This window comes from Megalopta genalis, chromosome 15 (genome assembly GCF_051020955.1).
Source record: "Megalopta genalis isolate 19385.01 chromosome 15, iyMegGena1_principal, whole genome shotgun sequence".
Taxonomy (NCBI): domain Eukaryota; kingdom Metazoa; phylum Arthropoda; class Insecta; order Hymenoptera; family Halictidae; genus Megalopta; species Megalopta genalis.
Window position 1 is genome coordinate 3,862,743 of NC_135027.1, and position 14,300 is coordinate 3,877,042.

General features: G+C 37.8%; 2 protein-coding genes across 2 annotated transcripts in view; both read left to right on the forward strand.

Annotated features, from left to right (window-relative positions):
* The window catches only part of noi (splicing factor 3a subunit 3 noi), a 32,985-nt gene extending 22,408 nt beyond the window's left edge, over positions 1–10,577 (forward strand). Inside the window, exons 2-3 of the mRNA XM_033485750.2 lie at positions 8,704–9,060; positions 9,126–10,577. Coding sequence (XP_033341641.2) covers positions 8,848–9,060; positions 9,126–10,418 — 1,506 coding nt within the window. The 5' untranslated portion in view covers positions 8,704–8,847 and the 3' untranslated portion in view covers positions 10,419–10,577. The remainder of the gene's footprint in view (positions 1–8,703; positions 9,061–9,125) is intronic.
* Positions 10,578–10,893: 316 nt separating this feature from the next.
* grp (serine/threonine-protein kinase grp) lies at positions 10,894–14,291 on the forward strand. The gene is made up of 8 exons (XM_033484224.2): positions 10,894–11,170; positions 11,258–11,414; positions 11,691–11,914; positions 11,990–12,310; positions 12,564–12,767; positions 13,256–13,476; positions 13,558–13,692; positions 13,778–14,291. The coding sequence occupies exons 2-8, from the start codon at positions 11,353–11,355 to the stop codon at positions 13,994–13,996; spliced, it is 1,386 nt and encodes a 461-aa protein (XP_033340115.1). The 5' UTR covers positions 10,894–11,170; positions 11,258–11,352; the 3' UTR covers positions 13,997–14,291.
* Positions 14,292–14,300: the final 9 nt, after the last annotated feature.

Here is a 14,300-nt window from a genome sequence, read left to right on the forward strand (position 1 = left end):
AACTAACTCGCACGCACTTAATAACTAAGTCGTACGCACTTATTAGTTAAGACGTATCCCACGACGGATGATAATCCCACAGCGGATGATAATTCCACGGCGGATGATAATATCTGTAATAAACCTGAAAAGATTGAATTAAAGGTAGTCTGAATTCAAGTCAAAATAGAAAACCTAAGACCAGCACAGGGGTGCCAAGCTAACCCGCACACGAGTGCAATTTTTGCGAAAATTATGGAAACTAAGATGCATCCCACGGCGAATGATAATATCTGTAATGAACCTGAAATAAATGAATTCTAGTTAGTGTGAATACAAAATAGGTGACAAGTTGAATTAGGAAACCTAAGACCAGCACACGAGTGCCACGCTAACCAGCACACGAGTGCCACGCTAACCAGCACACGAGTGCCAAGCTAACCAGCACGCGAGTGCCAAACTAACCAGCACACGAGTGCTACACTGACCAGCACACGAGTGCCACGCTAACCAGCACACGAGTGCCACGCTAACCAGCACACGAGTGCCAAGCTAACCAGCACGCGAGTGCCAAACTAACCAGCACACGAGTGCTACACTGACCAGCACACGAGTGCCACACTAACCAGCACACGAGTGCCAAACTAACCCGCACACGAGTGCAATTTTTGAGAGAATGGACGCAACGAAATCTAAGAAACTCAAATTAAGAACCCTAACAACCTACAAGCGCCTCGGGTACCTCGGGGACGCTACGCCCCGTACTCACTTGCGGGCCCCACCCGCAAGCGAACCCCTGAGGGACCTCCAATCGGAGGAATACCAATTTCAACAATTTTCGAACGAAACATTATTTCGAGCACTGATTGGAACTATAAATCCACACTCTTTTACAATACACACTATTTTACAATATAAAGTTTGCAGCTATTTGCTCGATATCATCCTCGACCCAGAAATTCATTGCAATTCGCAAGACTTTCTGAACCGAGGATGATACCGATTGCCCGGGTCTCACCGCGAGGAGGTTGCTGCTTTAGAGACCCGAAAGGGAGTCAGAACGAAGCCGGAATTCGCTATGACTTCCTTTCTTACAACGACGACTTATAAACTAATACACTCGCTCGCTAGCTAGCTATCACACACTCCCACACACGCACTCATCCGCATATGTCAAGTACTATTGCGGACCAAAGTGGATCAAAGAAAAAGTCTCTGATCCACGGGGACCGAAATGAATCAGAGCAGAAGGCTCTGATTCTTCGAAACTAAGAAACAAGGGCGAGTCAGTGCAGAAGGCACTGACTCGAGGGTGACGCGACGCGTACAATGCTCGCACAAATCAGGAGCCTCGCAGATCTCGATGCTCGCCGTTTTCACATGAGGAATAATGATCCAAAGTTGGATCATCGTACAATGAGTCGGATCGCCCTGCGCCCCGCCCCCAAAAGAGAGCTAAGGACGTCTTACATTGCGAATACGCGATGCGAGAGCCTCCCCAGCAGGAGGGTCCGCGTTCGAATCACCATGCCGCATGGTCACTCGTCGAACAACGAGACGTGTCCGGACTTACCCAAGAGTTTGCGCAAGCAAGGCCACCACAGCTTTCTGCTGTGTCAAAAACGAGACGCGAAAAAGTAATGCTAAGGCAATACTACTGGACATATGCGAAATTAGCGACTCGGGTACCTCGGGGACGCTACCCCCCGTGCCCCCCACGGGCGCTCCCTGTGGGTCGGGGGCCCCTGGGGGAACTTAACCCCTTACCATACTGTTCTCTTTAAATTTATGATGACTAGAAATTTCTCGATTGTAATTATTTCTCAGAAGGAGAAAAAAATTTGAGTTTACTGTGAGACTATACTTCTTGAGGAATTAAATATTGTGGTGAAAAGAAGATAAATTTAGATAAAGTTGTAAGAGCAAAATAATATTCATTCTAAAGAGAAATCTTTATTAAAAGCTGGACCCGTTAAAGTACGGCAAGAGGTTAAGAATCTTAAACTAACTCACATACACTTATTAACTAACTCGCACGCACTTATTAACTAAGACGCATCCCTCGGCGGATGATAATCCCACGGCGGATGAAAATCCCACGGCGGATGTTAATCCCACGGCGGATGATAATATCTGTAATGAACCTGAAAAGATTGAATTCTAGTTAGTATGAATACAAAATAGGTGACAAGTCAAATTGGGAAACCTAAGACCAGCACACGAGTGCCAAGCTAACCCGCACACGAGTGCAATTTTTGGGAAAATGATGGAAACTAAGACGCATCCCACGGCGGATGATAATATCTGTAATGAACCTGAAATGATTGAATTCAAATTAGTCTGAATACAAGGCGAAATACGAAACCTAAGACCAGCACACGAGTGCCACACTGACCAGCACACGAGTGCCACACTAACCAGCACACGAGTGCCACACTAACCAGCACACGAGTGCCAAACTAACCCGCACACGGGTGCAATTTTTGAGAGAATGGAGGAAACAAAATTTAACAAACTTAAATTAAGAACCCTAACAACCTACAAGCGCCTCGGGTACCTCGGGGACGCTACCCCCCGTACTCACTTGCGGGCCCCACCCGCAAGCGAGCCCCTGAGGAACCTCCTATCGGAGGAATAACACTAAATTAAAACGCATCCCACGACGGATGATAATCCCACGGCGGATGATAATCTCTATAATGTACCTAAAATGATTGAAAATGGTTAGTCTGAATACAAAAAGGGTGACAGGATAAAATAGAAAACCTAAAACCAGCACAGGAGTGCCAAGTTAACCCACAGACGAATGCAATTTGTGTGAAAATAATTGGAAACGAAATCTAACAAACTTACATTAAGAACACTGCTTGACTAAGACGCAGGCAATTATGAACTAAGATGCGCGCAATTATTAATTAAGACTCATCTTTCGGCCGATGTTTCTCCCTCGCGGATGATAAACCCTCGGCGGATGATAATCTCGACAGAAGGAGCTCGAAGACTTGGACATAAGTAACGTGCGTCGCGATTTTGCGCCAACTGCTACGACTTGTAAATTCTCGGATCGCAAAAATGAATTCCTACTGCCCGCAGTGGTTTTTCGGGCATTTGCACCACGTGCTCGGACCTGGCCTAAAAAGTCCGAAGGTAGGAATAAAATATTCTCGCTCCCTATGGTGACGATCTTCCACTGCTTTGCAAAGATATTATCTGCGAATATAAGAATTACGATTTGATTTTGGATGCCAGAGAGGAAATCAAAATGAAAGTGGCAAAGAAACGCGGACTCCTTTCTCGCGACGCTAATCCACGAGAATTAGAAGCGGATATTAATTCGTGCTAATTCGTCTAAATATTAAATCCGATGTTAATTCGTCAGATCCGGAAGCGAAAACACCCGCGAGCTTTGTTTGTTTTCACGCAACTCTAAAGGGAATCGTCGACGATTGCGAGACAATGCTGCGATCCTTGGAACGGCAACTCGCAGTGCGGCATTTATTTCGCGACTCTAACACAACGCGTTGGCAGTTTTCGCAATTCTGATACAACGCATTGGCAATTTTTCGCGACGCTAATATAACGCGTTGTTAATTTCGTCTCGCGACTCTAAGGAAAATCGCGAATGCCTGCACTGCGGAGCGTTGCAACTGCGGCATGGGCTCTGAAAGACGAACGAAGCTACTGCAACGCGATTATTCTCGCAACGCTAACTTCGAAACTAATTCGAAGACAAAACGCGATAATTCATTTCGCAACGCTACGATGAAAAAATCGCGATGTGCCCAACCCAGCTGATCGTTGGGACCTCGGTCCATTGTTGCAACTGCGGAATGGGCGCCTGGAAAGACGAACGAAGCTACTGGCAACGCGATTATTTCGACGCTACGCTAATGCATCGAACAGAAATCCGAAAGATTTAACTTTACTTTCTGGAAAGAACGAGTCTGTAGACTTCGAGAAATCTGATAGAATTGCAAAGTTGAAACGCGATTAGTTCGCAACGCTATATTCAAAGCTATTGTGCTTGATTATACAAAGAAAAGTCGCGTCTATTTTATTCGCAACGCTATGATTTCTGTTCGAAATTAATTATAACAACGCGTGAATCATTCGCAACGCTATGGCAAGTCGCGGATGTGCCCATCCGAGCTGTTGTTGGGGCGGCGTGGCCCTTCGTTGCAGCTGCAGCATGGGCGCCTGAAAAGTCGGAAGGTAAACTATTGCAACGCGATTATGTCGTCGCGACGCTAATTCAATGATCAGAGATGCAAAAGCGAATGGACTTTAATAATCTTTGAAATTTTCTAACTATTTATCGCAATACAATCTTTGGAGCTATCTTGCATGTCGAACGAAATGAAATCGCGATTATTTCACTCGCTACGCTATACTTTGAACAATTAATGTCAATGCTAATAATCGCGATAGTTATATTCGCGACGCTAATTTTGGATCTCTGTTGAAAATAAAGTGAAACAACGCGAGATTCTTTCGCAACGCTATTGCAAGTCGCGGATGTGCCCATCTGTGCTGATCGTTGGGGCGGCAAAAAAAAAGCCTGCCCAAATACTACTACTGCTACAGGAACTACTATTACAATTACAACGAGTACAGTGACCAATTAACAATACATATACATAATAATATACATGATAATATACACCATAAGTTTTGTCTTACGATAGTATTAACCTGAAAATAAAGAATCTGAAAATAAAGAACCTGAAAATCCTAGCTAAAATGGGGTTATTAGTTTCGAATTATTCTTCAAAATTAATCTGTTTCGATGACTACGCGTGAATTTAATTGCTCGAGAAGTAACGGCAATAGCAATGGCAAAAAAGTAATGGAAGTAACGATGATAGAGGTATTGGCGAGGGTAACGGCAATAGTAATGTCAAAAATTTAATGGAAGTAACAATGACAGAAGTATTGGCAAGGGTAACGGCAATTGAATTCGAACGGAAAACGCAAGTCATTGAAAAGAATACATCCTAACTAAATATACAATAGAATTCGCAACAAGTATGTGGTCACTGTACTCGAAAAAATTGAGAGAACTACTGGTCAAATAAGATCGACTTACATTTCGATGCGATGTTGGTCCTGGAATTTGTAGTAGGAAGAAGTAGAAGAGAGTAGCAGCGTAGAGAGAGTAGCAGCGTAGAGAGAGTAGCAGCGTAGAGAGAGTAGCATCATCAAGAAGTGTCCAAGTTTCCATAGCACACGCATTTAAGATTTTAATCGAAAATATTAATTTCCATTCGCGGAAAATATTTAGAAATTATCGGAAACCATTTGAAAATTCGCGTTGAAATTAGAGATACGATTTTGACAAATAACTATTAATAATTTTACCGACTGTTAAGTAAATTTAGATTCGAATTAGATAGAAAATTAATTAACATTGATTTTAGAAGGAAGCAGAACGAATTTCGATCAACAATAAACTTTCCGAAAAAAAAAATTTATTGTGCACTGTCTGACACGTGTGAAAATATCCAATTTACTTCGATTCTGTACACTTTCTGTTATATTCTGTTATAGTAGTTGTTCCAACAATTAATTAAGTAATTTAACGCAATAACGTTCCTTGAAAATTATATTATATCTTTATTCTTAACAATTTAATTTATAATAATATCACTTTTGCAAGAGCTTTCCTCAAATGTAACTGATTCTTCCACTAAACGAGTAACGACTAATCGAGCAATGACATTGAGCCGAGCGAGCACGAAGGGTACACCCCCCCCCCCCCCCCAATGACTTTGACGATCGACATTATTGGAAGAGCTGTCTTGAAACACGTCTGATTCCACCATTAGTCAAGTCCCGACTAATTGAGCTTTGACATTGAGCCGAGCGAGCACGAAGGGTACACCCCCCCCCACCCCCCCCCCAATGACTTTGACGATCGACATTATTGGAAGAGCTGTCTTGAAACACGTCTGATTCCACCATTAGTCAAGTCCCGACTAATTGAGCTTTGACTTTGAGCCGAGCGAGCACGAAGGGTATACCCCCCCCCCCCCCCAATGACATTGACGATCGACGATCGCGCGATCGACGGCGGTCGATAATATCGATAATTTCGATTATTTCCAATGATTTAATATTTGCGGTAATTTATTTTGCAATAATGCTATCCGGTGCCCGAAAAATTATTTCATCACTTAAATTGTTCGTGAAAAGTATCAACGAGGTTTAATTAACAAGAGAACAACGGTTGCACAAATCGGTCGATGAGTTATTAAAGTTTCATTTTCCTTTAAAATTATATTATATCTTAATTCTTAACAATTTAATTTATTATAATTACACGCACTAATTTTCCTTTAAAATTATATTATATCTTAATTCTTAACAATTTAATTTATTTTAATTACACTTGTGGAAGAGCTTACTTGAAACCCGACTGATTCCCACATTAGACAAGTTCCGACTGATTGATCAACGACTTTGAGCCGAGCGGGCACGAAGGGCACACCCCCCCGCCACCCCTCTGACTTTGACGATCGACGATCGCGCGATCGACGGCGATCGATAATATTGATAATTTCGATTATTTCCAATGATTTAATATTTGCGGTAATTTATTTTGCAATAGTATTATCCGGTGCCCGAGAGATTATTTCATCACTTAAATTGTTCGTGAAAAGTATCAACGAGGTTTAATTAACAAGAGAACAACGGTTGCACAAATCGGTCGATGAGTTATTAAAGTTTCATTTTCCTTTAAAATTATATTACATCTTAATTCTTAATAATTTAATTTATTATAATTACACGCACTAATTTTCCTTTAAAATTATATTATATCTTAATTCTTAACAATTTAATTTATTTTAATTACACTTGTGGAAGAGCTTACTTGAAACCCGACTGATTCCCACATTAGACAAGTTCCGACTGATTGATCAACGACTTTGAGCCGAGCGGGCACGAAGGGCACACCCCCCCACCCCCCCTCCACTGACTTTGACGATCGACGATCGCGCGATCGACGGCTATCGATAATATCGATAATTTCGATTATTTCCAATGATTTAATATTTGCGGTAATTTATTTTGCAATAGTACTATCCGGTGCCCGAGAGATTATTTCATCACTTAAATTGTTCGTGAAAAGTATCAACGAGGTTTAATTAACAAGAGAACAACGGTTGCACAAATCGGTCGATGAGTTATTAAAGTTTCATTTTCCTTTAAAATTATATTATATCTTAATTCTTAACAATTTAATTTATTTTAATTACACTTTTGGAAGAGCTTTCTTGAAACCCGACTGATTCCCACATTAGCCAAGTTCCGACTAATTGAGCAGCGAATTCGCGCCGAGCGAGCACAAAGGATACCCCCACCACTGACTTTGACGATCGACGGCGATCGATCATTTCGACAATTTTGATTATTTCCATTTATTTAATATTCGCGATAATTTATTTTGCAATAATGCTATCCGGTGCCCGAGAAATTATTTCATCGCTTAATTTGTTCGTGAAAATTAATTCTTGCATAAATCGATCGAATTGTTTAAGTTATTATATCGAATTGCTTTTGTTAATTAATTTATTATTTCTCGCTTCCTAATATTTGCAACAATTCTGTTTGATAGAAGCATGGTTAAGCACGTCACTGGCTATTTAGCCATTTAATTTGTTGGTGAAATTAATTGATAGAGTCAGACATGTGGAATAATGTTTTGTGCACGAATGTTTCGAGAAATTGTTGCAGTTGACGAGTTTCGTTAATAAATTGATTTTGCTCTTTTCGAAGTTTAATATTAATGAGAATTCTTATTGAAAATGATATTATTAAATAATCGCGTGGCTATTCTGGGAGCACGAATTTATCGAAGAATCGTTTTGTCAAAGATATTGTATCCATACACTTATTATTTCAAGCTGTTTGTTAATAATTATAAGAAATTCTTTTGCTAAAGACCAGCTTCTAATGCTCTCCTCTCTGTTTCATCGTCCAATGTTTAAACAGATATAGCTAAGAGTACTCGAGGTTTAATATTCACGAAAATTCGTTTCGCCAATGATATTATTAAATATAGAGTGATTTTTGACGCACGAATTTATACATTTATTATTTCTAGCTGTTTAATAATAATTGTAATAATTTCCTTCGTTGATAAATCGATTGCTTTTCGCTGTATAATATTAACGAGAATTCTTCTTGCCAATGATATTATTAAATACTCCCGTGGCTAATTTCGTCGTATCATTTATCAACAAAAGTAATTAATAACGTCAAACATACAAAGTGATTTTTAAAGCACGAATTTATCGAAGAATCGTTACATCGAAAGTATTCTATTGATAAATTTATTGTTTTTGGATGTTTAATGATTGTAAGATTTTCTATCTAATGTTTAAACAAAATTAATTAACACAACTCGAGATAATGAAAAACTTTCAAAGCATAAATACAATCCGCTTTCACGTGGATGTTAGTCATATACCAAATGGGCGCGAAAATCATGTTTTTCCATACTTTAATACAATTTTGATAATTAAATCAAAAACTGTCTTCGAGATTTATTTTCTATATTTATCGTTAAACCAATTCAATGCATTGAATTCTGTCTTAGAGCATTGAATCGTTAGTCAATTAGAGCAAAGCAATTTCTACTCCCACTTTCGCTAACGGTGCGCACTGCGGCCTAGTCTTACAGAATTTTATTGTATCACTGTATATTCTTCAATTTTCCGTTAGGTGGAGGTATCCATGGATAGAGGTATGAAATCTATAAATGATTATTATCTGTGGTTGAGTAAATCATAACCTCTATACAAATGTAAACTGAAAAGCTTGGTAACACATAGTAACACAGTTGGTGTTTTCATACAAACTTTAAATATGGAAACGATATTAGAGCAACAACGACGCTATCACGAGGAAAGGGAGAGATTAATGGATGCGATGGTAAAAGAAATGCTTTATAAAAAGGCAGGACACAGGGAGAGCATAAATTCGGAGCATCGATTAAAGATGTTGCTTGATCAATACATGGACAGTACCTTGCATTTGCAAGACTTGTACGAAGATAAAGATGGGCAAAGAAAAGAGGAGGTATATAATTTATCGTCCTAATTTTCATTATTATATTGTTGTTCGATATAACTCATTTCTTTCAGGTTCAAGCACTTTCGGGTCCAAACGAATTTTCGGAGTTTTATTCCCGTTTGAAATCGATAAAAGAGTTTTACCGAAGACATCCTAACGAAATAAGTATTCCAATGTCCGTTGAATTCGAAGAGCTGGCCAAAATGAGAGAAAACCCAACAGAAGAGCTTTCAAATCTTGTTGAGTTTACTGATGAGGAAGGTTATGGAAAGTACCTTGATCTTCACGAATGTTATGAGAAGTACATTAATCTCAAAGGAATAGAGAAAGTAGACTATATTACATATTTATCAACTTTTGATCATTTGTTTGATATACCAAGAGAAAGGAAAAATGCTGAGTATCAAAGATACGTAGAATCTTTGTTAGAATATACAACAGATTACTTAAGTAGAGTCAGACCCTTGCTTGACTTAAACGGAGAGGTTCAAGAGGCAAACAAGGAATTCGAAACGCAATGGGAAAACAGTACATTCCCAGGATGGCCAAAAGAAACTGGCAGTGCTCTTACTCATGTCGGAGCTCATTTGGAACTGTCTGCTTTCTCATCATGGGAGGAGCTCGCGTCTCTTGGTTTGGATAGATTAAAATCGGCTTTGATGGCTTTAGGTTTAAAATGTGGTGGTACTCTCGAGGAGAGAGCCCAGAGACTTTTCAGTACGAAAGGGGAGGCTTCTTTAGATCCAAATTTACTAGCCAAGAACAATAGAAATAGGAAATCTGGAAAGGGAAGAAATTCTGAAAAGCAAAAGGAGATAGCCTGTTTGGAAGCACAAGTATACAGGCTCGCGGAATTGGTGTCCACTCAGCGAGTGGCCACAAAAGAAAATGTACAAAGGAAACAAGCTAGAACAGAAGGTGAGAGAGGAGATTCCGATGCTGAAGCTAGCGCTAGCGAATCCGAGGAAGAAGATGACAACGAAGTTCCTTACAATCCTAAAAATCTTCCTCTCGGGTGGGATGGTAAACCTATACCGTATTGGTTGTACAAATTGCATGGATTAAATATCAGCTACAATTGCGAAATATGCGGAAACTTCACATACAAGGGACCAAAAGCTTTCCAAAGACATTTTGCCGAATGGAGACACGCACATGGAATGCGCTGCCTCGGAATTCCAAATACCGCTCATTTCGCTAACGTAACGCAAATCGAAGACGCTCTGGCTCTGTGGGAAAAGCTTAAAGCTCAGAAACAAGCCGAACGCTGGCAGCCAGAGCAGGAAGAAGAGTTCGAAGATTCTCTTGGGAACGTAGTTAATCGTAAAACGTACGAAGACTTGAAACGACAAGGTCTTTTGTAATATATTCATCAGATACTCTAAGTATCTTTTATTAGTTACAATGTAATACTTGTAAGATGTATGTTTTAAAAGTGAATGTAACACGAATAAACAAATTTTTGTAATTACACATCTGTATACTTGTACGTACATTTTGAAAATAAAAATCAGTTACATATATCTGGATATTATTTCTAGTAAATTACTAGACGAAGTCACCAACAGTGCAGAAATTTCGAAGGAATATTGAAAGAAGTAACATACGCGGTTTGATTAATTAAAAATCTATGATCACTATAAACAATAGCACTTACTTGCGAATTTATTTTAAAAAATAACACAAATGCTGAAATTAATTAAAACCATATCGAAGAAGTAGGGATTTCAAAGTTCTTAAAAAGTTCGTGATCGACCAATAAGAGTGTAACAATTTTCTACCTAGAGTTTTAGGAGAGTGCGCGCAGTTCGCCGTGTATCTACATACATACATATATGTAGAGTTGTGTATAGTCACTCGACTCTTGTATCATCTCATACTTTCTCTCCTAACAGTTATGTTACGTCTGTTAAGAAACGAATATTTTAATCTTTCACTATTTTACTCGCGAATACGTTATTAAGCAGAATAATACAAACGAAGTTGTTAACAAAATTTGAATTAAGAACGAAATTGAAAGTATTTCATTTCGTCAGAAGAAGCACGATGGTTTATCGTAGCTATTAAAACCACGTGCTCCGGAAGGTCGATCGTTATTATGAAAAAAAGATTTAACGTAAGCATCTTATGAAAATTAAATTGTTGTTAATGGTACTACCTATTTTCTGTGTTTTATTTTGTTTTTTTATCTTTCTGCTCACAGTTGAACTTGCCGTTTTAAATAACCGGCAGTCGAGGGAGCATTGATTAGGGAACAAAGATTCTTGCCACCATCGTGGAAAGGTATGCTGATACAGGATGACGGAATTTGTGGAAGGCTGGATATTTGGACACACTTTAGGGGAAGGTGCTTATGGCGAGTACGTTTGCAGAACTTTTCCACTTTAAATTGTTTTAAAACAATCAATTTTTACTCTATTTTCGTTAGAATAAATTATTTACACTTTTAGAGTTTATTGAATACGAATTTATTAATTTAAATATTTTACATTCATTTTGTTACCATACTCAAAATACTTTTATATTTCGAACATTTATACAAGGTATCTTAGTTCTTAATAGTGACTTTATCAGCAGATAAACTATATATTCAATAAATATTTTTTTATTTAAAACATTCAATTCAATCCTTTCAGGGTAAAGTTACTTTTAAATAAAACTACCGGAGAGGCAGTTGCCATGAAAATGATAGATTTAGGCAAGCACTCGGATGCTAGACAGACAGTCCGCAAAGAAAGTGCTATTCACCGTTCATTATCTAACCCCAACATTATACAATATTTTGGAAAGCGTAGCGAACCAAATATGGAATATATATTTTTAGAATATGCTTCTGGTGGAGAACTTTTTGATAGAATTGGTAAGAGAGTTGCTTCTTCAATTTAATTTTAAAAAGATAGTTTTAAAACTATAAATACTTTTCTCAATGAAACAGATCCTGATATTGGTATGCCAGCGTGGGAAGCACAGAAGTATTTTAGACAATTAATTTCTGCAGTTGAATATTTGCATAGTAAAGGAATTGCACACAGAGATTTGAAGCCAGAAAATTTGCTATTGGATGAAAATGATAATTTAAAAGTCTCTGATTTTGGCATGGCAACAATATATAAATATCAAGGCAAAGAGCGGTGTCTGGAAAAAAGATGTGGAACATTGCCGTATCTTGCTCCAGAAATATTTGTACCACGCTATTATGCAGAACCTGCAGATATATGGTCATGTGGTATAATTCTTGTCACTTTGTTAACTGGAGGTAATCTATATTAAGACATATGTGTCTATACAAACAGCTTACTAATAATTTATATTAATATTTTATTCATAATTTCCCCTGGTTTCAATGTAGAGTTTGAGTAAATTAGTAAATTGAAATACAGTAGAAAAAAAAATTAACAACAGGTTCATATGCAAACTGCAGATCATTGTCATTTTTAGTCTGATGGTTTAGGTCGCTAATGAGTAACTTACATTTCTTAGTTTTTAACTGGTCCATATCTGAACTGTAGAACTGCCTTGGGCTCAGTCCTCGGCAGATTGTCAAGAATATATGGCATGGAAAGAAGGAAAATATATGTCTCTCACACCATGGAGAAAGTTAGATACTTCTTCGTTGTCTCTGATTAGAAATGTTCTTATGCATCTGCCATCATCCAGATATACCATCAGAGATATTAAGCAACACAGATGGTTCGTCAAAATTATACAAGAAGGTATGTGTTCGTTCTAGATAATACTACATTATTTTTCTTCCGTATATTTAACAGTTTGTATGATGCATCCGTGAGTATGATGAAATAAGTATTTACTTGGTCAGGTACTAAGTATCTCTGAGTGTGTATTCGATTACTCAAAGCAGCTTGGTACCTAACCCAGTGGATACTAAAAACACTCAGTTTTTGACGCACTTGCAAGTATTTGGTATATTAATTTTCAATTTATATCATTAAACATACAAATTAAGAGTGAAACTTACACTTTTCAAGATTATCAAAGCTTTTGCCTTTACTTTGGTAATACAGCTCTATGATTTCAATTAAGGATCATAAAGCTAGATTACCAAAGCAAAGAGCATTGGCATGAGCATCCAGTATAAATATCAGAAATTTACATTTTAACCTCTACCATATTACATTCTTAAAAATTTAATCGAATGGACAATATTTTTCCTGTCTGTCTTACACTTTAATTGGTATTATAGAGGGATATATTCGCCCTGACGAAACGGACTCAACACAAATGTTAAAAGATGAGAACTTGAGATTCTGTTTGTCCCAGCCTGAATTACCTAGGGTACAAAATAATGTTGTAGAAATCAATTTAGAAGAACAACCAGGATTTTCATTCTCGCAACCTGCTCATATAGAAGACTTATTAGTATGCACTCAAGTACAAAATAAGCAACTTACACAAGCAAGCCAGGTTGTACAATTTCTTTGAAGATTTTTACATAAAAGGGTCGATATATTTAACAATGATTATAATTTATTTATGCGTTTCCAGCAAAATACTTATCAACGCCTGGTGCGAAGAATGACCAGATTTTTCGTTACAACGCCGTTAGAAACAACCGTAAACAGATTAATGAATTGCTTGAACAATGAAAGTTATACCTGTCGTATCAACGATTGTCGCACAGTAAGTTCCACAATAAATATTTCAACTAACTGTTGTAGTATTATTGTGCACTATTATAAATTGTTAATTTAATAATTCTTTTCAGATTACCATATCAAGTAAAGATAGAAGAACAATGCCTCTTGTTTTCAAAGCTAATATTGTTGAAATGGATGGAAAGATACTAGTTGATTTCAGATTATCTAAAGGTTGTGGTTTGGAGTTTAAACGAAAATTTATGAAAATTAAGGCTCTATTGGACGATATAATATTGAAAGGTCCTGTGACGTGGCCGATTGCTGTTGCAACCGAATCTATACCTTAATTTTAAGACTATTGGATGATATAGTATTGAAAGGTCCTGTGACGTGGCTGATTGCTGTTGCAACCGAATCTATACCTTAATTACAAGACTCTATTGGATGATATAGTATTGAAAGGTCCTGTGATGTGACCGATTGTTGCAACCGAATGTATACCTTGATTACAAGATTCTATTTGACGATATAGTATTGAAAGGTCCTGTGACGTGGCCGATTACTGTTGCAACTGAATGTATACCTTGATTACAATGTACAAAATCCAATTTAAATAAATCATTTTATATTCTTTTATAAGAACACTTTTAT